Source organism: Trachypithecus francoisi, unplaced genomic scaffold, assembly GCF_009764315.1.
Source record: "Trachypithecus francoisi isolate TF-2019V2 unplaced genomic scaffold, Tfra_2.0 Lachesis_group19, whole genome shotgun sequence".
NCBI classification, from domain to species: Eukaryota; Metazoa; Chordata; class Mammalia; order Primates; family Cercopithecidae; genus Trachypithecus; species Trachypithecus francoisi.
Window position 1 is genome coordinate 5642060 of NW_022681464.1, and position 24645 is coordinate 5666704.

General features: G+C 44.7%; 1 protein-coding gene across 2 annotated transcripts in view; it reads left to right on the forward strand.

Moving 5' to 3' along the window:
- The window catches only part of MYO5B (myosin VB), a 401963-nt gene that overhangs the window by 323521 nt on the left and 53797 nt on the right, over positions 1 to 24645 (forward strand). For both annotated transcript variants that reach the window (XM_033177765.1, XM_033177766.1), the window contains exons 22-25: positions 855 to 1088; positions 20394 to 20478; positions 21770 to 21918; positions 22989 to 23108. In XM_033177765.1, the coding sequence (XP_033033656.1) occupies positions 855 to 1088; positions 20394 to 20478; positions 21770 to 21918; positions 22989 to 23108 (588 nt within the window). The remainder of the gene's footprint in view (positions 1 to 854; positions 1089 to 20393; positions 20479 to 21769; positions 21919 to 22988; positions 23109 to 24645) is intronic.

The window sequence follows — 24645 nt, forward strand, 5'->3', positions numbered from 1 at the left end:
TGAAGAATAATCAATGACCATTGTTGCCTGCTTGATGATTTGGAGAGCTGTGTTTCTTCCTCTCCACTTTCCCCACTGACCACTCTTAGCTGATGCTCTCAACTCTTGCGGTGCTGATTTCTGCCCATAATTTATAGTAGCACTTGATACCAGCACTAGCTTCTTAGGGCTCTGGGCCCATGGGGGATGCTTCACACCTGTGTGTTGCCTGAGTGGGCTGGGATTGGGTACCCCATCTGCAGAAGCATGGTCTGGGCAGGGTGGATCAGGGCATCAGTTCCCTGAGTCTTAGAGTCTTATAGGGCAAGCCATGGCTGACAGGTGGTGAAAGAGATCCCAAGGCCCCATGGAGGGCCTCCTTGAAAGAGGGGATGCTAAAGGGGTCCTTTGTCTCAGAGCCAGCGATTAGGTTGCAGCTCTTTGTGCTGGAAAGTCCACAGGCAGGAGGGCTCAGTATGAAAGAGCAGGGAAACCTAAAAAGTGAAGGCTGCAAACCTAGGGAGCCAGCTTCTTTGTTTCTGCAACTTAAAAATAAGGTGTAGGATCCACCCAGCCCGACATAGAGCCACCCACTACCAGGCAGCTTCCAGCTCTGCACATGCTCAGGAAAGCTTCTCGAACTCTTTGAATGCCAGTGTTGCTGTTCTTTGTTTTCCCCTGTTTCTGTAAGTTCACAATAGTGTTTTGTTAGGGAGATGCCAGGCAAGCACTTGAGCGTGCAATGATTGTGAGACTTAATCCCACCTTGGAAGTTCCTTTTTTGATTGCCTTCATGCTTTTTTCCTGGTAAAATAACCCCTTCTCCCCCCAACCCCTTCCTCTCCCTTCTCCTTGTTTGCTGATGTTCTCCACAGAACAAAGAGTTCAAGACACTGTCGGAGCAGTTGTCCATGACCACCTCCACATACACCATGGAGGTAGAGAGGCTGAAGAAGGAGCTGGCGCACTACCAGCAGAGCCCGGGTGAGGACCCCAGCCTGAGTCTGCAGGAGGAGGTGGAGAGCCTGCGCACGGAGCTGCAGAGGGCCCACTCGGAGCGCAAGATCTTGGAGGATGCGCACAGTAGGGAGAAGGACGAGCTGAGGAAGGTATGCTCAGGCCAGAGGGGCTGGCGCTGGCAAGCAGTGGGTGGGCACACGGAGCCACCCCTCAGAGACCACTGCTGCTTCAAGTGGTAAAATTGCCATGATCTTGGGCTCGTGTCCACAGACTGACCATTCATCTGTGTCTAGACAGAAAGTGGCATGCTTTGGGGAAACCCACACAAGCATGACTGCGTGTCTGCTGTTAGCTGGACACTGTGGCATCCCCTGGGAGGGACACATGGTGTCTGCCTGTGACCATTGTTTTTATGGTCTAGAGTTAGGCCCAGGGCTGGCTCGGTGGCCTGCATCCTCGTTGGCAAGAAAGCTGTGACAGAGGCTGGGGCTGATCTTGATGTTGCCTGCTGGGGAGGGCAGCCTCTGGGCACCCCTGCCCATGATGTAGCATTGTGCTTTGGCAGAGATGCCTCCCCTTTGAACATTGAAAGTCTCAGCCTGTCACATCCACCCTGGTGGGCTTATTTCTTACGCCATGAAATAGAACTTCCTGAGTTTTGCCCCAACCCTGAACATCAGGGCACAGAAATTCCCTGCTCCACTGCCAAGATAACTGTTCCAGCCAGGGAAGTCCCAAGGGCTCCTGGAGAGCCCCCCACAGATTTGGGTCATTGCTGTTCTGCCTCCCACCACCATCTCCCACCCCATCTCTACAAGCCACAGGGAAAATACCATATTGCCCACTTGTTCAGTGTCTGTCCATCAATGCAGAGTTGCAGTGGGTGGGAATCTAAGAGGGAGAGACCCAGTGTTCAGGGTGTTGGAGTAACAACTTCAAAATTGGGGCAGGCTGGATGCTGCTGCAGGAAGGGCCCTGGGGTAGACCTTGGAGTCTCCAGACTTCCATCCCCTCTCTGCCATTCCCAAGCATGTGCAGAAAGCCTCCCTGGCCTTAGTTCCTTCATCTGTGTGTATATTTATAAAAGTTGGTTCAGATCATCTCCAAGGCCTCTTCTGGACTTGCACCTGGCCGCCGCTATGAGATTGTGTTTGGCTTCTGGAAGGAGCAGAGGCCCTTGGCCCTATGTAGGAGTCCTTCTCTCTTCTATTTCCCATTGCCTTTTCCTGGCCTGAGCCCTCACATGCAGCTGAGGAATACACAGACACCCATGGGGGTTAGAGCCTACAGTGCCGGCCCTTGCTGGGCTTGCGTAGATCTTCTTCCCATCTCCGGCCTCAGCACCATCAGCTCCTGCCTTCACCCAGACCCCAGGAGCCAGAGGTGGGATCCAGGTGTGGGGATTAAGGGAAGACAAAAGTAAGATGCGAGCTTCCCATAAAAGGCCACCCTCCTGATGTGTTGCTTTGAGGTACCACAAGATCCTCTGCCCAGATAAGTCACCTGCCAGCCTGCCCACCACAAGGCATGAAGTGGATTCATCCTTTAGGAGAAAGCATGTGGTGCTTGGGAACTCCTGTTAAATGTGGCTACAAGCCTTGTAACCTACAAATCATGGAATTCCACACTTGTGGTTTGTCTACCCTTGGGAGCAGATGAATGGGATGGTAACCTTTCTACATGAATAAAAACCAGAAGGTGAGGTCCAAAGTCAGAAAGGATCAAGAATAGAACTGGAGACTCCTGAGAATAGTGACCCTGGGAGAAAAAACCTTCCCTGCATGTGTGTCCCAGTCAGATCAGACACCTGCAAAGTCTGTTTACCGAGAAGATCCACAAAATCAGGTCTCACCTATCTCTGCCTCAACAGATAGCACTTGACTATCCCAGCCCCGCTTCCCTGCTTCATGCTAAATGCTACACCTTGGGGACTTCAGCACTCTAAAAACCCAAGTCTCCATCAAAGGGAGTGCATAAGAGTTTATAATGTGAAAATCTTCATTGGAAGAGCAAAACAGAGAGGCAGACTCTCTCCTCCTCTCCTTGAGAAATGTTGCTACTCTTCCCTAGCGATAATATGCTGGCATAGGTCTTAAAGAAAATTAGAGCTTGGAATTGATAACAAAAAATTAAGGACGCTGCAAGGAGGGGAACGCTAGGAGCAGAGTAGTGCAAAAGCCCCTTCCCTACCCCAAATGTAAGCAAATTCCAACTCAGTAACACTCAGAAACCAACAGGAGATGACTCATGAAGTGGCATGTCCTGGAAAAGAAAAAGCGGAAGCAAACATTCTTTAGACTCTTCAGAATCTTTTTGTTGTGGTGGTTGGAGGGAGGTAGATGAGCTGGCTGGCTTTTTTTGTTTTGTCTTTTGTGCCTCCTCAGGGTATAGTATTTATCAAAGGCACTGTGTCCCTCTCCATAAATACTGAGTAATCAGACAGTCGGTTTCCTCCGGGGCTTGAGCAGGGGCCTGCTATGCATTGAGCGAGATTGATGAGACCAGCCAAGCACAGTGAGGGGACTGACCGCCAGTAGATGTTTAATTAATGAGTTTGATATTTCCATCAGCAAAGGCAGCGAGTGTCGTATTGGAACTGCTATGCTGGAAAACTCTGGGCTTGCCATCTCTGACGATATTAATTGGCGAGCCATGTGGCTGCCCTGCCTTGGCCTGTGGGAGGCAAGTCTCCCTGAGGGCAGGAATTCATCGCTGTGTCCACAGAGTCCAGAGCAGCTCTGTTGCGTAAATTAGATGACATTCTTTTCTACTAAACGTATCCGTTGTTTTGGCGCCTTCCCCAGGGTAGTCCACACCCAGGCCCTTAGCCTCCTTCCCTTTTAGCCTGTGCATTGTGTACGTTTCATTCTTTTTGAAAGCTTCAGCGATCCCTATGCCGGCTGCCTTTGTGCAGCTGTGCTGTTTTGCATGGCTGCTCTGTTTGGTGAAAGAGAGGTGGCCCCCAGGGCTGCCCTAGGCACAGAAGTGATAGCTCATTCAGAATCTACTCTGATGGCTACTCAGTGGGACCACAGCAAGGCTTAGCTTGGTGCAGGGCCATGATGGGTCAGGAGGAACCACCCACAGCCAGGTGCCTGGCTCTCAAGGGGGGTCCCTAGTCCTTGTGAGAGATGACTAGCAGGCCCCCAGGCACTGAGCATTCAGACAAGTGGGGCTGGGTTGTGCATTGTATCAAGACATCAGTCATAGAACCACTAGCTGCTAGTTGGTTGCCTTGGGTAGTTCATGTTATAAAGGTTTTGATTTCTCCAAATAACGGTAGAGAGATCTGGCTTGGGGAATGGGGCCTTTCACAGCAGAGTGTGTTGAGGCTTCTCCCCAAAGGCATGGAGCAGAACTACTTTGACCAGCCAAGAGGGGGTTGTGCTCTCAGCAGCACCAGGACTCATGACTCATGTGGAAGCTGAGGGTTATTAGGAAGGGGACCCTGGCCCATCTCTGGAAGGACGTTATCTTGCTGCAGAAAGCAAGAAGCTCATTGTCCTTCATTCAGCAGGTGTTTGAATGCCTGTATGTGTTAGACCCTGTTCTACACACTGGGGCAAAGGGGAATGGTGTTTGAAAAAGCCCTTCTCATTCTTAAGGAGCTTAAATGTGTGGGGATGGGGGAAGAAAGTACAGACAGGAATCAAACGTGAATTACCCACCATGGGCTACAACCAACCATGAAGCAGAGTAAAGGAGATGGAGGTGACCTGTGGGGGCCTGAGGGGTGTGGTTTCACCATTGATGGCCAGAGAAGGTCTTTCTGAGAAGACACCTGAGTAAGAGAAGATAAGCCAAGGCGATTTGGGGATAACAGGCCACAGGTGTGGCACACGTGCACTGGCCTTGGGGCACGAGTAGGCTGGGTGGGTGTGAGGAGCAATGAGGTGCTCACTGGGCTCAGGTGGAATAAGTGAGGCTGCAAACAGCAGGAGCACAGTGCGGTCAGGTCAGGAAGGATCTTCTGACTTCAAGGGCAGCCTTGACTTGTGAAACCTCCAGAGAGATGAGCAACTCTGTCCTAGGCACTTCAGCTTCTGTGAGCTTAGGGGTGGGAGAGGAATTAAAACCCATCTGCATGACCATTTGGAAGATATTTTAGCCATCGTTTCAAAGTTGTCTTACTATCCAAAAGATGTTGATTTTCAACTTTTGCTTTAATAACTCAGCTACTTCAAAAAACAAATTCATACTGGGCTTACTTAGAAGAACATCCTCAGAAAATGGTCAAATGAACCCTTAAAGATTTTGGAGAATTAAAGGTGTTGCCCCTACCTGGGGCCGTGCCTATAAATTTATTATGTGGTAACTGCACAGCCTCAAGGACAGACGGCAGAGGAACCTTTTCTGATCGGCATTGTCCAACCAGTTTTCCCATGTTTGCTACCGGAAACCTTGCGCTGGCTCTTCTTGCTGTACTGATATCCCACTTGAAAAAAAAAGACAAAACAAAGCCCATAGCTACATTTGTATCCCCAAAGACAAACTAGTAAAGACAGTTCTTTAGCATGTTGCTGGGGCATTTGTTTATGTAACTTAATAGGGACTATATTAGCCTCATAGTTACAGGATTTTCCCCCGGTGTTGGTTCTGATAAGCTGTCCCAAATAAGCTTTTGGAAGAAACGCTTTGAGTAATATTGCCTGCAAGAGGTAAGACTAACCACTCCCCCAACTCCAAAAAAAAAAAAAAAAAAAAAAGAGCTGCTGAAGGGTGTTGAATGAGTCCTGAAACCTAAGGTGTTTTTTTTATCATGCTCAGGGGATGCAGCCACCTGCTTTATGTTGTTAAAGCGTCTCCCATCATACCCTGCAGCCCTGACAACCACAAAGTGGGGGCCATTTGGCTGCAGAAGTTTGTTACTTGCTGTGTCTGCCAACAGTTGTGTTAGCTGGCTGGGAAGACTGGGGTTGGCTGGTACCTGGGGAAATATGGTTGAGGAAGCATTCTCTCAACCCTCTGGGTGTGGAGCTGAGTGTGGGATTGGTCCTTTCCTGCTGTTAATGAAAGATCAGAAACATGGGCCTACCTCCAAAATTGTTTAGGCAAGCAAGAAAAACAAATCCCCCTGATGCCACTTTAATGTATGGCTTAGAATAACAAAGCTAAGTCAGAGACCTGCATTCATGAATCAAAGAGGGAGACAGAGGGAAGAAAGGAGCCTCAAAAACAACAGGAGATGTAGCTGCCATGCAAGCTGTTAACCACAGCACTCCCAGACTGTAGTCTTGGCTCAGGTTTTACATCATAGGTTGTTGCAATGAAGTCACATGTTTTTAGGTGGCATTCATAGGACTGGAGATTTCAGGACCCACTCGGTGATGATGTCATGCACTCTGTGCTGGTCAGATGGCATGTTCCATTTCAGAGGGATATTGACTGTGTGTAGGATGCTCAAAGGATGGCAAGAGGTCTTGGTCTTCTCAGGTGACCTACTGCTCTGTGAGCCATCTAGATATTGGAGGATGTTAAGGGAAAGCAAAGTTTTGCTCCATGGTAAGGTCTGGTTACTTCACAGCCTGCTGTAAAACCTACCAGTGGTTGGCTAATTCAGAGGGTACGGCCTTGTTCCTGGCAGGATGAGGCAAGACCCCTGCCTTCCTAACTGTGACATAGATCTTGCTTCATTGCACCACTCCAGGCTTTATTTTGTAGAGGTACATACCAGGTTTCTCCTGTTGGGTTGTTTTCAGTTTTATTTTACTTGTATGTCTAGAAAAGTGAAATCTATTTTGATCATTTGACAAGCTAATTTAAAGGTGCTCATGAAGTCATTGAGTGGTGAACTGCCTCCAGTAATAGCAAATTAGATGCATTTGAAGAGTGTTTTTCCTACATTGTATGTGCTGCCTAAATTGAATTATTTGATTAAACAAGCTCATTTATTCTAGATATTTTAGTCAACTATAAACACATTTATTTAAAAAAAAAAAAACAATTTTAAAGGGAGCCCTTATTTGTGACTGAGGGAATGCAGACTCCTTAACTTGGTCTGCAGGGTCCTTCTATTCATTTGATAAGCTTTCAGGTGCTGGCGGTGGCCTGGGTTCTGAGGATGTGACAGTCTGGCGATATAGTCCCTTGGTCCGCGTTGAGGACTCTGGTCCAGGCTGAGCATGCAGGTGCATGAGGAAGCTTTGCTGTCCCACGGGCTCTGGAGGGATGTGCAGGCCCCGTCAGAGCAGGACACCAAGCACGGGGGCACCCCCACTACCCCATGTGGTATAGGAAGATTTCCCAGGAGAATGCTGGTCAAGAGCTAATAATGAGAAGAAAGTAACCAGTAAAGAATGGGGACATCAGAGCCTGGCAGAAGGAACAGTGAGATATTCAGGCAGATCCTGGAGGGCAGGAAGAGGCTGGGGAGAGGAGCTGGGCCCACCCAGGTCAAGTTAGGGGAGTAAGAGGAGTTCAGTGTTTCCTGAGGACAAAGGAAGAGAAGCCATTCACAAGCTGTTCTCCCTCCCTCTACCTACCCAGCCTTGACTTTTCTCAGTGCCCCTGCCGCAACCACACGTTTTGGCAATGTAGAACGCTTCACATTCCCAAACCTGTGCCCTTTCTCCTTCCAGACCTTTAGGCACTTATTCTTTCCACCTAGAATGGCCCTCAGCTGCCTGAGACATTCCACCTGGGCCTAATCCAGATGACCCCCACCTCTTGTGAAGCCTTCATGGACCCTGAGGCTACCTTCTTTTCCTTCTAAATCACCTCATTGTGGTGATTCTCAATCAGGGTGATTTAGCCATTAGGGGCCATATGGCAGTGCCTGGAGACATTGTGGTTTTCACAAATTGAAGGTGGGAGGAGGGTGTGTTGTGTTGACATCTAGTGGGTAGAAGCCAGGGATGCTGCTGAACACCCAGTAATGCACAGGAGAGTCCCCTACTCCCCCAAGAAAGAATTATCCAGCCCAGAATGTTGACAGTGTCAAGGCTGAAAAACCTTGCCTTATAGGAAGCTGCTACAGCCTTTATTGGTATCATTACTGTGTATGCACCTGTCCTGCCAGGCTGGACACTCTCTGAGGGCAGCTACTGTATTAGACTGTTCTTGCATTACTATAAAGAAACATCTTGGCCGAGTGCGCTGGTTCACGCCTGTAATCCCAGCACTTTGGGAGGCTGAGGCAGGCAGATCACAAGGTCAGGAGTTCCATTCCAGCCTGGCCAATATGGTGAAACCCCATCTCTACTAAAAATAAAAATAAAAAAAAAATTAGCCAGGCATGGTGGTATACACACCTGTAATCCCAGCTACTCAGGAGACTGAGGCAGGAGAATTGCTTGAACCCGGGATGTGGAAGTTGCCATAAGCTGAGATCACACCACTGCACTCCAGCCTGGGCGACAGAGGGAGACTCCATCTCAAAAAAAAAAAAAAAAAAAAAAAAAAAAAAAAAAACTGTGGCTGCATAATTTATAAGTAAATAATGTCTAATTGACTCAGAGTTCTGTAGTCTGTACAGGGAGTGCAGTGCTGGCATCTGTCCTGATAAGGGCCTCAGGGAACTTCCAGTCATGGCAAAAGGTGAAGGGGGAGCAGGCATCACATGGCGAAAGTGGGAGCAAGAGAGTGTGGGGAGGTGCCACACGATTTTAAACAACCACATCTCGCATGAACTCAGTGAGAACTCATCCCTCACTGACTTCACGCTAGGGCAATGAAAACTTTGCTTGCCCTTAACATCCTCCTAATATCTAGATGGCTCACAGAGCAGTAGGTCACCTGAGAAGACCAAGACCCCTCACCATCCTTTGAGCATCCTACATACAGTCAATATCCCTCTGAAATGGAACATGCCATCTGACCAGCACAGAGTGCATGACATCATCACCAAGTGGGTCCTGAAATCTCCAGTCCTATGAATGCCACCTAAAAACATGTGACTTCATTGCAACAACCTATGATGTAAAACCCGAGCCAAGACTACAGTCTGGGAGTGCCATGGTTAGCAGTGTGTATGCCACCTACACCTCCTGTTGTGAACTCAGTGAGGGTGAGTTCACCAAGGGGATGGTGCTACAGCATTCATGAGGGATCCGTCCCCATCACCCAGTCACCTCTCACCAGGCCCCACCTCCAACGCTAGGAATCACATTTCAACACAAGATTTGGAGGAAATGAATGTCCAAACCATATCAACTACCATGAGTCGGTCTGTCTCATTTGGTATCCCCTAGCCCTGGCAAGGCTCCTGGTACAGAGAGGTGTATCAGGAAATGTGTGATGGATGAGTGACAGCCTTGCCCTTTGTCACACTAGGGGCCAGAACTAGGCTTGGTGAGTGGGTGCCTGTACAGATAAAACATTGTCACTCTCGGTCAGTGCTTTTTCTTCTGTACCTTGCCTTCAACACCAGGTCACATTTTAGCCTCTGAAGACATACAACATCTGTTGCATTAATTATTATAGGCAATAAATGTTATTATTCTTTGGCAAAAAAATAACAACGTGGTATAATTAGTTTGATGCCTGTATATTTTTATCAGCTTTATCTGATTTGACCTCCTGTGGGGCAGAAAGCCAGCCCCTTTGCCTGACTGTCCATACCGAGAGTCCCTGACTATGCTTATCATTTACTTGTGGGGTGAGGAGTTCTGCTGGATATAAAAACATAAGACCAGCAGCTCTCAACCTCTAGAGCCTCAGAATTACCTGGACGACTTTTGAAAACATGCTTGTCAGAGCTTCCTTGTAACTCATGGAAGCCCATCCACAGATAACTGGATGAGACAAACTGAGTCTGCTTGAATTGAGGGGAAAGAAAGATTGAAAAACTCCTTCAAATCTGAAGGAGTTCTAGAGTGTTAAGAGTGTTGATCGGGTACCAGTGGCTCATACCTGTAAACCCAGCCACTTTTAGGAGGCCAAGGTGGGCAGATCTCTTGAGCCCAAGAGTTCAAGACCAGCCTGGCCAACATGGCAAACCCCCATCTCTACTAAAAATACAAAAATTAGCTGGGCATGTTGGCATGCACCTGTAGTCCTAGCTACTCAGGAGGCTGAGGTGGGAGGATCACCCGAGCCCGGGGAAGTCAAGGCTGTAGTGGTCTGAGATCTCACCACAGCACTCCAGCTTGGGTAACAGGGTGACACCTTGTCTCAAAAAAAGGGTGTTAACAAAGTGCTTGGAGCTTTTGCAAGCCCTCAATAGTATTGTAGTGTGTATCCTACTTTTCTATGTGGGGCCTTAAAGAACAAACCTAATGTAAGACCACTACACACTCATTAGCAGCTCCCCAGAGTGGCTGAGGCACGTTTAAGTGAGAGTCACTGCCTTCTGACTTCCTGGGGTGGGGAGAGCCAGTGACCTCAATCCTGAGCTCCAGCATGTTGCCATTTTTTCCTGCCCCTTTCTACATGATGCTGAGGATGGGGAAGCTGCTCCCTTAACTCACCTCTCGGTGCCTTGAGCTTAATTTAAAGCCAGGAGAGGAAGGAAAGATGGCATTTAAGCACTGTAACCAATACATAATAAATGTGAAGTGCTTGAACCATGCTGAAACCATTCCCCCCTCACCCTGGTCCATGGAAAAATTGTCTTCCATCAAACTGATCTCCGGTGCCAAAATGTTTGGGGACTGCTGATGTATCAGATAGGTGATTTGAAAATATTTTTTCCCATTCTGTGGGTTGCCCTTTTACTTTCTTGATGGTTTGAAGCATAAAAACTTTAAATTTTAATGAAGTTCAACTTATTTTTAATTTGGTTGCTTGTGCTTTTGGCATTGTATTTAAGAAAACACTGCCTAAACCAAAGGTCACAAAGATTTGTTACTATGTTTTCTTCTGAGAGTTTTATAGTTTTAGCCCTTACGCTTAAGTCTTTAATGCATTTTGAGTTAATTTTTATATATTACGAGGTAGTGGTCCAGCTTCATTTTTTTCCATGTAGATATCCATTTGTTCCAGCACCTTTGGTTAAAACTATTCTTTTCCTCATTGAATTGTTTTGGCACCCTTGTCAAAAATCAATTGACTGTCAATGTGAAAGTCAATTCTGTTTCACTGATCAGTATGTCTATCTTTATGCCGGTATCACATTGTCTTTATTACTTTATCTTCTAGTAAGTTTTAAAATTTAGAAGTGTGATTATTCCAGCTTTGTTCGTTTTTTTCAAGATCCTTTGGGTATTCTGGATCCCTAGATACGTATGAATTTAAAGACCAGCTCATGGATTTCTGCAAAGAAGCCATGCAGGATCTTTGTGAGGATTACATTGAATCTGTAGATGAATTTGAGGAGTATTGCCATCTTAAAAAGTGTTTTGATCCATTATCTCAAGATGTCTTTCCATCTATTAAGATCTTTAATTTCTTTCAATAATGTTTTTTCGTTTTATACTTGTTAAATTTATTCCTAAATATTCCATTATAGTGGAAGAGTTTTCTTAATTTATTTTTGATTGTTCATTGCAAATATATAGAAATACAATTGAGTTTTGTATATTGAAGTTGGACCCTGCAACCTGAACTCATTTATTTTAATAATTTTTAAGTGAATTTCTTAGTATTTTCTATATACAAGATTGTGTCATCTGCAGATAGAGGTAGTTTTACTTCTTCCTTTTCATTCTGGATGCTTTTTGTCTTTCTTGCCTATTGCCCTGGCTAGAACCTTCAATACAATGCTGAATAGAAGTGGCAAGAGCAGACACCCTTGTCTTCCTGATCTTAGGGGAAACACATTCAGTCTTTCGCCATAAAGTGTGGTATTAGCTATGGAATCTTTATCAGGTTGAGGATGTTCACTTCTATTTATACTTTGAATGTTTTTATCATAACCATTTGCTAGTATTTAGTTGAGGATTTTTGAATCTATGTTCATAAGAGATACTGGGCTGTAGTTTTGGTTTTTTGTGATGTCTTTGGTTTTGGTTCAGAGTAACACTGGCTTCATAGAATGGAATTGGGAAGTGTTCCTTCTAATTTCTGGAATAATTTGTAAAGAGTAGATACTGTTTAAATTTTTGGTAAGTGCTGAAATGGTTTTAAAGTGTGTATATCCATTTCATGCCCAGTAGGAGTAATGTGGAACCATCTACATATATTAATCAACTGCTCTATGCAATGACTTCTCCCTGATACTTCACATGCGTCATCTCAGTAAATGATGAAAAACTCTGTGAAGTCGGTTTCCTCTTCTTTTTTTTTTTTTGAGACGAAGTCTTGATCTGTTGCCAGGCTGGAGTGCTGTGGCACGATCTTGGCTCACTGCAACCTCCGACTCCCTGGTCAAGTGATTCTCCTGCCTCAGCCTCCCAAGTAGCTGGGATTACAGGCTTGCACCACCACGCCCAGCTAATTTTTGTATTTTTAGTAGAGACGGGGTTTCAGCATGTTGGCCAGGATCCTCTCGATCTCCTGACCTCGTGATCTGCCCACCTCAGCCTCCCAAAGCACTGGGATTGCAGGCGTGAGCCACTGTACCCAGCCGGGTTTACATTTTATAGAGGGGGAAACAGGTGTATAGAGCCTGGGATCTGTGCAGCCATGAAATTTGTTGTCTTTGCCATATAACACACTTAGGATGTGATCACGAGGATCATTCTGTGGGGAATGGTGATGGATCAGCCAGCCATAGGGGAAGGGAGATCTCAGGTCTGGAAGCCTGAATTTTGAGGGGGCACTGGCATGTGTTCCTCATTCTCTCCCTGCCTGTTTTTTGCAGTGCTCAACTATGCCCTCATCCATGTCACAAAGGCAGGGATGTGAATTTAGTAGGGAAAATCACTTAACTGCAGAATGAATCTCTGGGGGATCCAAGCACAAAGGTGAATCAATTGCAATTTAGCCCCCATGTTATAAAAAACCCTTTCCCATCCTCCTATATACCAACTAATGATTTCAAATTCTCTTAGAACACAGCTGAACTGTTGCTTTTTAAAAACCCATACAAATAGTTGCTCTCATAATAAATAGCAAAAATATTTTTTAAAAACTTTCTTCACACACATTTGTTTGTTTTTATTGTACTTTAAGTTCTAGGGTACATGTGCACAACATGCAGGTTTGTTACATACGTATACATGTGCCATGTTGGTGTGCGGCACCCATTAACTCCACGTTTACATTAGGTATATCTCCTAATGCTATCCTTCTCCCCTCCCCACACCCCACAACAGGCCCCAGTGTATGATGTTCCCCTTCCTGTGTCCAAGTGTTCTCATTGTTCAGTTCCCATCTATGAGTGAGAACATTCAGTGTTTGGTTTTCTGTTCTTGCGACAGTTTGCTGAGAATGATGGTTTCCAGCTTCATCCATGTCCCTACCAGGGACACGAACTCAACCTTTTTTATGGCTGCATAGTATTCCATGGTGTATATGTGCCACATTTTCTTAATCCAGTCTATCACTGATGGACATTTGGGTTGGTTCCAAGTCTTTGCTGTTGCAAATAGTGCCACAATAAACATACGTGTGAATGTGTCTTTATAGCAGCATGATTTGTAATCCTTTGGGTATATACCCAGTAATGGGATGGCTGGGTCAAATGGTATTTCTAGTTCTCGATCCCTGAGGAATCGCCACACTGTCTTCCACAATGGTTGAACTAGTTGACAGTCCCACCAACAGTGTAAAAGTGTTCCTAGTTCTCCATATCCTCTCCAACACCTGTTGTTTCCTGACTTTTTAATGATCGCCATTCTAACTGGTGTGAGATGGTATCTCATTGTGGTTTTGATTTGCATGTCTCTGATGGCCAGTGATGATGAGCATTTTTTCATGTGTCTGTTGGCTGTATGAATGTCTTCTTTTGAGAATGTCTGTACATGTCCTTCACCTACTTTTTTTTTTTTTTTGTAAATTTGTTTGGGTTCTTTGTAGATTCTGGATGTTAGCCCTTTGTGAGATGAGTAGATTGCAAAAATTTTCTCCCATTCTGTAGGTTGCCTGTTCACTCTGATGGTAGTTTCTTTTGCTGTGCAGAGGCTCTTTAGTTTAAATAGATCCCATTTGTCAATTTTGGCTTTTTTGCCATTGATTTTGGTGTTTTAGACATGAAGTCCTTGCCCATGCCTATGCCCTGAATGGTATTGTCTAGGTTTTCTTCTAGGGTTTTTATGGTTTTAGATCTAGCATTTAAGTCTTTAATCCATCTTGAATTAATTTTTGTATAACGTGTAAGGAAGGGATCCAGTTTCAACGTTCTAGATATGGCTAGCCAGTTTTCCCAGCACCATTTATTAAATAGGGAATCCTTTCCCCATTTCTTGTTTTTGTCAGGTTTGTCAAAGATCAGATGGTTGTAGATGTGTGGTATTATTTCTGAGGGCTCTGTTCTGTTCCATTGGTCTATATAGGTTTTGGTACCAGTACCATGCTGTTTTGGTTACTGTAGCTTTGTAGTATAGTTTGAAGTCAGGTAGCATGATGCCTCCAGCTTTGTTCTTTTGCGTTAGGATTGTCTTGGCAATGTGGACTCTTTTTGATTCCATATGAACGTTAAAATACTTTTTTCCAATTCTGTGAAGAAAGTCATTGGTAGCTAATGGGGATGGCAGTGAATCTATAAATTACCTTGCGCAGTATGGCCATTTTCATGATATTGATTCTTCCTATCCATGAGTATGGAATGTTCTTCCATTTGTTTGTGTCCTCTTTGATTTCACTGAGCAGTGGTTTGTAGTTCTCCTTGAAGAGGTCCTTCACATCCCTTGTAAGTTGAATTCCTAGGTATTTTATTCTCTTTGAAGCAATTGTGAATGGGAGTTCACTCATGATTTGGCTCTCTGTCTGTTATTGGTGTATAAGAATGCTTGTGATTTTTGCAGATTGACTTTGTATCCTGAGACTTTGCTGAAGTTGCTTATCAGCTTAAGGAGATTTGGGGCTGAGATGATGGGGTTTTCTAAATATACAATCATGTCATCTGCAAATAGAGACAATTTGACTTCCTCTTTTCCTAATTGAATACCTTTATTTCTTTCTCTTGCCTGATTGCTCTGGCCAGAACTTCCAACACTGTGTTGAATAGGAGTGGTGAGAGAGGGCATCCCTGTCTTTTGCCAGTTTTCAAAGGGAATGCTTCCAGTTTTTGCCCATTCAGTATGATATTAGCTGTGGGTTTGTCATACATAGCTCTTATTATTTTGAGATACGTTCCATCAATACCAAATTTATTGAGAGTTTTTAGCATGAAGGGCTGTTGAATTTTGTCAAAGGCCTTTTCTGCATCTATTGAGGTAATCATGTGGTTTTTGTCTTTGGTTCTGTTTATGTGCTGGAATATGTTTATTGGTTTCCATATGTTGAACCAGCCTTGCATCCCAGGGATGAAGCCCTCTTGATCATGGTGGATAAGCTTTTTGATGTGCTGCTGAATTTGGTTTGCCAGTATTTTATTGAGGATTTTTGCATCAGTGTTCATCAGGGATATTGGTCTAAAATTCTCTTTTGTGTGTGTGTGTCTCTGCCAGACTTTGGTATCAGGATGATTCTGGCCTCATAAAATGAGTTAGGGAGGATTCCCTCTTTTTCTATTGATTGGAATAGTTTCCGAAGGAATGGTACCAGCTCCTCCTTGTACCTCTGGTAGAATTCAGCTGTGAATTCGTCTGGTCCTGGACTTTTTTTGCTTGGTAGCCTATTCATTATTTCCTCAATTTCAGAGCCTGTTATTGGTCTATTCAGGGATTCAACTTCTTCCTGGTTTAGTTTTGGGAGAGTGTATGTGTCCAGGAATTTATCCATTTCTTCTAGATTCTAGTTTATTTGCATAGAGGTGTTTATAGTATTCTCTGATGGTAGTTTGTAGTTCTGTGGGGTCGGTGGTGATATCCCCTTTATCATTTTTTATTGTGTCTGTTTGATTCTTCTCTCTTTTCTTCTTTATTAGTCTTTCTAGTGATCTATCAATTTTGTTAATCTTTTCAAAAAACCAGCTCTTGGATTCGTTGATTTTTTTAAGGGTTTTTTGTGTCTCTATCTCCTTCAGTTCTGCTCTGATCTTAGTTATTTCTTGCCTTCTGCTAGCTTTTGAACGTGTTTGCTCTTGCTTCTCTAGTTTCTTTTAATTGTGATGATTGGGTGTCAATTTTAGATCTTTCCTGCTTTCTATTGTGGGCATTTAGTGCTGTAAATTTCCCTCTACACACTGCTTTAAATGTGTCCCAGAGACTCTGGTATGTTGTGTCTTTGTTCTCACTGGTTTCAAAGAACATCTTTATTTCTGCTTTCATTTCGTTATGTACCCAGGAGTCATTCAGGAGCAGATTGTTCAGTTTCCATGTAGTTGAATGGTTTTAATTGAGTTTCTTAATCCTGAGTTCTAGTGTGATTGCACTGTGGTCGGAGAGACAGTTTGTTAAAATTCCTGTTCTTTTACATTTGCTGAGGGGTGCTTTACTTCCAACTATGTGATCAATTTTGGAATAAGTGCGATGTGGTGCTAAGAAGAATGTATATTCTGTTGATTTGGGGTGGAGAGTTCTGTAGATGTCTATTAGGTCTGCTTGGTGCAGAGCTGAGTTCAGTTCTTGGATACCCTTGTTAACTTTCTGTCTCGCTGATCTGTCTAATGTTGACAGTGGGGTGTTAACGTCTCCCATTATTATTGCATGGGAGTCTAAGTCTCTTTGTAGGTCTCTAAGGACTTGCTTTATGAATCTGGGTGCTCCTTTATTGGGTGTGTATATATTTAGGATCGTTAGCTCTTCTTGTTGAATTGATCCCTTTACCATTATGTAATGGCTTTCTTTGTCTCTTTTGATCTTTGTTGGTTTAAAGTATGTATCAGAGACTAGGATTGCAACCCCTGCCTTTTCTTGTTTTCCATTTGCTTGATAGATCTTCCACTATACTTTATTTTGAGCCTATGTGTGGGTCTGCACCTGAGATGGGTCTCCTGAATACAGCAAACTGATGGGTCTTGACTCTTTATCTAGTTTGCCAGTCTGTGTCTTTTAATTGGAGTATTTAGCCCATTTACATTTAAGGTTAATATTGTTATGTGTGAATTTGATCCTGTTGTTATGATGTTAGCTGGTTATTTTGCTCATTAGTTGATTCGGTTTCTTCCTGGCATCAATGGTCTTTACAATTTGGCATGTTTTTGCAATGGCTGGTACCTATTGTTCCTTTCCATGTTTAGTGCTTCCTTCAGGGTCTCTTGTAAGGCAGGCCTGGTGGTGACAAAATCTCTCAGCATTTGCTTGTCTGTAAAGGATTTTATTTCTCCTTCACTTATGAAACTTAGTTTGGCTGGATATGAAATTCTGGGTTGAAAATTCTTTTCTTTAAGAATGTTCGGTATTGGCCCCCACTCTCTTCTGGCTTGTAGAGTTTCTGCCGAGAGATCTGCTGTTAGTCTGATGGGCTTCCCTTTGTGGGTAACCTGACCTTTCTCTCTGGCTGCCCTTAACATTTTTTCCTTCATTTCAACTTTGGTGAATCTGACAATTATGTGTCTTGGAGTTGCTCTTCTCAAGGAGTATCTTTGTGGCGTTCTCTGTATTTCCTGAATTTGAATGTTGGCCTGCCTTACTAGGTTGGGGAAGTTCTCCTGGATAATATCCTGCAGAGTGTTTTCCAACTTGGTTCCATTCTCCCCGTCACTTTCAGGTACACCAATCAGACATAGATTTGGTCTTTTCACATAGTCCCGTATTTCTTGGAGGCTTTGTTCATTTCTTTTTACTCTTTTTTCTCTGAACTTCTCTTCTCACTTCATTTCATTCATTTGATCTTGAATCACTGATACCCTTTCTTCCAGTTGATCGAATCGGCTACTGAAGCTTGTGCATTTGTCACATAGTTTTTGTGCCATGGTTTTCAGCTCCATCAGGTCATTTACGGACTTCTCTACACTGCTTATTCTAGTTAGCCATTTGTGTAATCTTTTTTCAAGGTTTTTATCTTCTTTGCAATGGCTTCGAACTTCCTCCTTTAGCTTGGAGAAGTTTGATCATCTGAAGCCTTGTTCTCTCAATTCGTCAAAGTCATTCTCCATCAGCTTTGTTCCATTGCTGGTGAGGAGCTGTGTTCCTTTGGAGGAGAAGAGGCACTCTGATTTTTAGAATTTTCAGCTTTTCTGCTCTGTTTTTCCCCATCTTTGTGGTTTTATCTACCTTTGGTCTTTTATGATGGTGACGTACAGATGTGGCTTTTGTGTGGATGTCCTTTCTGTTTATTAGTTTTCCTTCTAGCAGTCAGGACCCTCAGCTGCAGGTCTGTTGGAGTTTGTTGGAGGTCCACTCTAGACCGTTTGCCTGGGTATCAGTGGCAGAGGCTGCAGAACAGCGAATATTGCTGAACAGCAATTGCTGCTGCCTGATCATTCCTCTGGAAGCTTTGTCTCAGAGGAGTACCCAGCCGTGTGAGGTGTCAGTCTGCCCCTACTGGGGAGTGCCTCCCAGTTAGGCTACTTGGGGGTCAGGGACCTGCTTGAGGAGGCAGCCTGTCCGTTCTCAGCTCTCAAACCCTGTGCTGGGAGAACCACTACTCTCTTCAAAGCTGTCAGACAGGGACATTTAAACCTGCAGAGGTTTCTGCTGCCTTTTGTTCAGCTATGCCCTGCCCCCAGAGGTGGGGTCTACAGAGGCAGGCAGGCCTCCTTGAGCTGTGGTGGGCTCTACCCAGTTCGAGCTTCCCAGCCGCTTTGTTTATCTACTGAAGCCTCAGCAATGGTGGGCTCCCCTCCCCCAGCCTTGCTGCCACCTTGCAGTTCAATCTCAGACTGCTGTGCCTAGTAATGAGGGAGGCTCCGTGGGTGTGGGACCCTCCAAGCCAGGCGCAGGATATAATCTCCTGGTGTGCCAGTTGCTAAAACCATTGGAAAAGCACAGTATTAGGGTGGGAGTGACCTGATTTTCTAGGTGCCATCTGTCACCGCTTCCCTTGGCTAGGAAAGGGAATTAATTCCCTGACCTCTTGCTCTTGCTGGGTGAGGTGATGCCTTGCCCTGCTTTGGCTCACACTTGGTGGGCTACACCCACTGTCCTGCCCCACACTGTCCAACAAGCCCCAGTGAGATGAACCTGGTACCTCAGTTGGAAATGCAGAAATCACCTGTCTTCTGCATCGCTCAGCTGGGAGCTGTAGACTAGAGCTGTTCCTATTCAGCCATCTTGGATCTGCCCCCCGCCTTTTTTTTTTTTTTTTCATACGGAGTCTCACTGTCTCCCAGGCCGGAGTGCAGTGGCACAATCTCGGCTCACTGCAACCCCTGCCTGTTGGGTTCACGCCATTCTCCTGCCTCAGCCTCCCAAGTAGCTGGGACTATAGGTGCCTGCCACCACACCCAGCTAATTTTTTGTATTTTTAGTAGAGACGGGGTTTCACCATGTTAGCCAGGATGGTCTCAATCTCCTGACCTCGTGATCCACCCACCTCAGCCTCCCGAAGTGCTAGGGTTGCAGGCGTGAGCCACCGTGCCTGGGCTCTTCACAGTTTTAATTCTTACTCCTCTTTGAGTAGACTACAATTTTTCTTTAATTAGTATTTTTTCTTTTATACCTTTTTTTCTGGTAATAATCACCTTATTTTGGTTTTGTCAACATCATCAGAAGTCCAACACTAGATTAGACAGTTGAATGTCAATAGCAAGTCATCTCTTTTCCAGAATTTGAACTTTGCTGATCCAGTAAGACAGGTAAAGCAAGTGGGATGAAGACCAGAGATAATTTGTTCATTGTGAGCTTTTGGCCTTCCTAAGACCAGATTGAGAGCTCAAAAATTTAGCAAGAAAGGCAAACAAATACAAAAACATGAAAGTTGACGTGGAACCAGTCCCTGTTGGTCTGAACAAAAGGGATGAATGCAGGAATAAAGACAAAGGCAAAAGAGTATATTTGGAAGAAGAGGTCTGGGGGCTCCTTGCTTCTAGTAAACAAGGGCCTGAGCTTTTAGCTCCCTTCATATTTATTGAATAAAAGAGATAGGGAGAAGGGGGTGATTGTCAGTCAGCAGCTTGACTCAGTGCAGACTTGCATAACTGCATTCTCTGAACAGTAGTCTCCAGATGTTCTAGTAGATAACCTCAAGGAGCACGGTGCCAGGGAGTGATTGCACTCAGCAAACCTTCTGGTGGCAGGTGTAGCTGTGAGTTTGCCCACATCCTGCGTTCATGATACACAGTTTGCTGTTTGATCATATAGCCTCAGTGGATTGCTGACTTGGTCACGATCCACAGGCCTTCAGCCCTCTTCAGAAAACCTGTTATCTTTGTAAGTTCCTCAACAAGGCATGTGAGCTTGGGATAGAATTTTCATGTTTTGTTGGACATTAGATGACCATAAATAGTGCTGAGCTCGTCTGTCTTATTTTAATGGGATTTTTCTTTTAGTACACATTTTTTCCTTGAAAACAAAAGAAGCTTTACCCAAATCAATTTTCTTAAACAAAAAGAGCATTTACACATATCCAGTTAAAATTCAAATCCCACAAGAGGAGCCTTTCCTCTTCCCAGCATCATGAGACATTTTTCCCCTGTTGCTCTCTTCCAGCGAGTTGCAGACCTGGAGCAAGAAAATGCTCTCTTGAAAGATGAGAAAGAACAGCTCAACAACCAAATCCTGTGCCAGTCTAAAGGTAAGTACCAAAGCACTTGAGTTTTATTTGGGGTTTTAATCTCTTTTCTTCACTGACTTCCCCCAAAGACTCCTAGCAAGTATGCAGTTAGACTGGAGGCTACAGTGGAGAAAGGATCTTAATAGAGGAAGATGAAGAAAGAATAATGACCTTTAAGATCCTGCTATAACATTTGGCCTCAAGAGTCTAAAGAGGTGAGACATGTGTGATGGGCAACATAGTACATGAGACTTGGAGTCAGGGAGGCCTGCACTCGAAGCATGATTCTGCCATGTGCTTCTGTGCGGCCTTGAACAGGCCTTCAGTTTGCTCATCTGCTACGTGGACATAAAGGTCCAGACATCAGAGGGCTCATGGAAGGAATGAGGAAGAGGCAGCCTGTGAAGTGCTTAGGAGGGTGCGTGACTCGTGGGCTGCTTCAGTGAGCGCTCGGGAGCTGTCCTCATCGCTGGGTTTCACATTTGTTTTTCGTGTCCATCCACGCATCATGGTTTCTTCTACCCCCCTGGGTCATCTGTTAATGTTTACTGAAGAAAGCGTCTTGAATCAGATCCCAGGTCAGCCTCTCTCAAGTGCCCACCAGCTCCTGGGCTGTCATCAGTCCCCATGTGCCACTCGGCTGTGGAGGAGCAGGGGGAGTCCACAGACCCCAGTTTCTGCCCCAACTCACCGTCATTTAGAGCAAATCCCCTTCTCCCATCCTCAGGTTCCTCATGTCACAAGAGGATGGAACCACATGACCTCACAGTCCCACCCAATATCACATCTTTTTGAAAACATGAACTGTTTTTAAATGTCCTTTTAAAACACTTCTGTCCGTTAATGTGAATGATAAGTTTTGGCAGGGGAGTGCCCTTTCCTTCTCTATTTGCCTTCCCTCCTTTCACCCCAGTCTCCTTTGATCTCCCTGCACTCCCAAGAACTGAAAGATCAGGACTAGGAAAGCAGTGGGAATAAGCCGTCGTTCTTCCAGGAATGCTGCCAGCATTTGCTGTGACAGTTGGCAGAAAAGAGGCTGGGGCATCAACTGAGGGAATTCTCACCTATGCTGCCAAATTCTGTCTCCCCATTCCCTGAGAGCAAGGTCTTGCTCTCCCTCTCTGAAGACTAAGCCAGAGTAAGGAGACTCACCTTTGCTCTGCAGTAGGTGAGGAGCCTAATAGATTCAACAGGAGCCTCTGATGAGCTCGTCACAGGCAGCCTCTTAACAAGAGATTAATCAGAAAGCATGAGTCAATACATGTGAGGGAATCCATCCAGAAAAACTGAAGCTTAGCATGTTGCTTTCCAGATGAATTTGCCCAGAACTCTGTGAAGGAAAATCTCCTCATGAAGAAAGAACTGGAGGAGGAGCGATCCCGGTACCAGAACCTTGTGAAGGAATATTCACAATTGGAGCAGAGATACGACAACCTTCGGGATGAGATGACCATCATAAAGGCAAGGGGGGTGCCTCTGCTGTGCCATGGCATGGGTCCCCGGCTCCTGTCCAGCTTCTGACCCCATGATCTCAGGCACTGCTTTCTGATACATGATGCTCGGTCTATGTGTTGTATGCGCAGCGCTTGCCATTACTGCAGAGAGGCAAAAGTAGCTGGGCTGGGTGATTCATTCCTACTGACAGACAGCTCCTTTTCCAACTTTGGGGTCATGGAGATCTCAGTTATGAGTTTAAGGAACATTCCACCCAAGTGTGTTATCTTTCCTGGTTCCTATTACGGGAAGATTTCCTGTGTTGAGACAGTAATGGGGTGTAGGAGTTCTCAGCTTCATTAGTGTGTGTGTGGCAGAGAGACCCACAAGGACCTAATTGTGTCTCCTAATCTGATGAGATGCAGTATACATAGAGACAATTTTTATGATATTTTAGGATCTGTCATTTTTTTTAACCCATGTAAACATTTCCTCCAGAAATGAGTATTCAAACAAGATGGAGTAAGTTAATTGCATAGAAGCCAGGAAGCAAAGCTGAATAGGAGCATCCATAGAAGTCTAAAATTGTCCTACCAAGCTCAGTTTTCACACTGACAGCCAAATCAGATGCAGAAAAAAAAAAAGTATTTTTAAATGAACAGTATAAATGGTAAACTATTTTTAATATGCTACTATTTTCATAAACAAAATTTGGGAAGTGCAGGTTGAAGGGAGGGGCCATTCTGGGCAGTTGTGGAACATTCTTTTCAAGGGAGAAGTGGGTAATGTGACTGCCTTTGTGCATTTCACAAGCAAGACTGGGAGTGAAAGGTTTTTCCAGGACTTCTCAGAGAAATTGACCCAAGTGTTAGGAATCTGCATTTCATTAAGAGATGAAAAGTGGATGACTACAGTAAGAACTGTAGGTGAAATGTTTCATAGGACTAGCTCTATTTAGCCATCATTCCAAGAAGCAATGATACCTATTCTTGTTTACAAATTAGGCAGAAGGATAACTCTAGGGCCTGCCACCATGAGAAGTAAGTTCTCAAGAATATTAGTTCCTAATGAGCTGTCACATTTTTCTTGTTGAACAGCAAACTCCAGGTCATAGGCGGAACCCATCAAACCAAAGTAGCTTAGAATCTGACTCCAATTACCCTTCCATCTCCACATCTGACATCGGAGACACTGAGGATGCCCTCCAGCAGGTGGAGGTGAGTGATACAGGCTCTTGGGTACTGCCCTTCTCCAGAGGGAGTGTGTGTTTTTTCTGTGTGGAACTGTCCAAGAGAGATTTACTCTTCTGCTGGTGGTGATCAGAGTGCCCAGGGGCTAATTCTCAAGAGAGGATCACTTGGCCTGCAGTGGATTTAGAGACAGTTCTCTGGAGTTAACACTTACTGTGCAAAGCAATACATTACTGTTTACCTTACACCCTATCCAGAAAGGAAAGAGGAAGATGGATCTCTGATTCCTCTTGAAAAACCAAGAAACTGATGCAGAGAGGTGAAATAGGTGGTTTAAGAAGGAACAGCTAAGTCATTAAAATAGATACAACTTATCCCAACTTAATATCATAGTGCATATAGTAATATCAATAAATACACAAGAAAATTGCCCCCTCACTTAGAAGCTGGATAAAACTCAGAACAACAAAAAACATTTGGAATGAAAGTATGCTGGGTGACTGTATCTTTTTTGGTAATAGCCTCTTAGAGTCAGTCACTAAATGTACCACACAGTGGACTGTCTGGTCTGTGTGTAATTTTGTCAAAGGTACAAAAGATACAATTTTTCCTCTGGCATTTGAAAAGAAAATCACAGGCACATGCGCGCGCCACACACACAACCTTGTAAAGTATGTGGAAATAACATGGAGGAGAGACAGAATAAAAACAAATGAGTTTGGAGCAGGTCTTTGTGCAGGATCTGCTGGTCGTTGCTAGAGAAACAGTGGTGACCGAGCCGGAGAAGTCCCTGCCCTCATCTGACAGAAAGCTAGACAATGAGCCGTTAGGGAAGAAACATGTGATATGATTGCAGGTCCTGCTAAGTGCTATAAAGAAAAATAAGAGACCATGAGCAATAGAGAATGCTGGAGCAGGAGGTGGAGGGAGAGAAGGAGGTCCTATCTGAAGGTCTCCTATCTGTTGTGTGGTTCTGCATGGCTTGCCGCCTGCTGGACGCACTTCGTAAGCCTTGCCTAAGTGCTGGCTTGAGACGCTTGGCTTTACATTGCAGTCTTCTAAGTCTAGGCCCCTGGAGGCTTCAGTCAGCCTCAACTCCAGGCATATCACCCTGGTGTTTGTATGTGTGACTATCTATATGTAGACATAAGCATTGTCATCACTGGGTTTATGTTCTTCAAGGAAGTCAAGACTGGTCCAGTGCTGGTTAAACATGAAGCACTGGCGGAACCAGTGCTCATTAAATCCTGGTGGAACCAAATTATATTGTCTCACATGTACATACATGTGCCTAAAAATCCACATGGATGTGCTTATACACATTCCCCATTCACAGGCAGATGCACGTGTTTGTACACCCCTGTCCCCACGCATTAGAGTCCTGGAGGGCAAACTCAGGCATAAATCCAAAAGGAACAAAATCTGGGAAATAGATGCTTTAAGATCTGTTGGATAAATAGGTTCCAGGGCAGAGCAAGCATTGATTCCATTTCAAGATGCAATCAAGTGATGGCTGACGGCACATTGCAGTGATTGGTAACCATGTTGAATCTTCGTTAGAAAG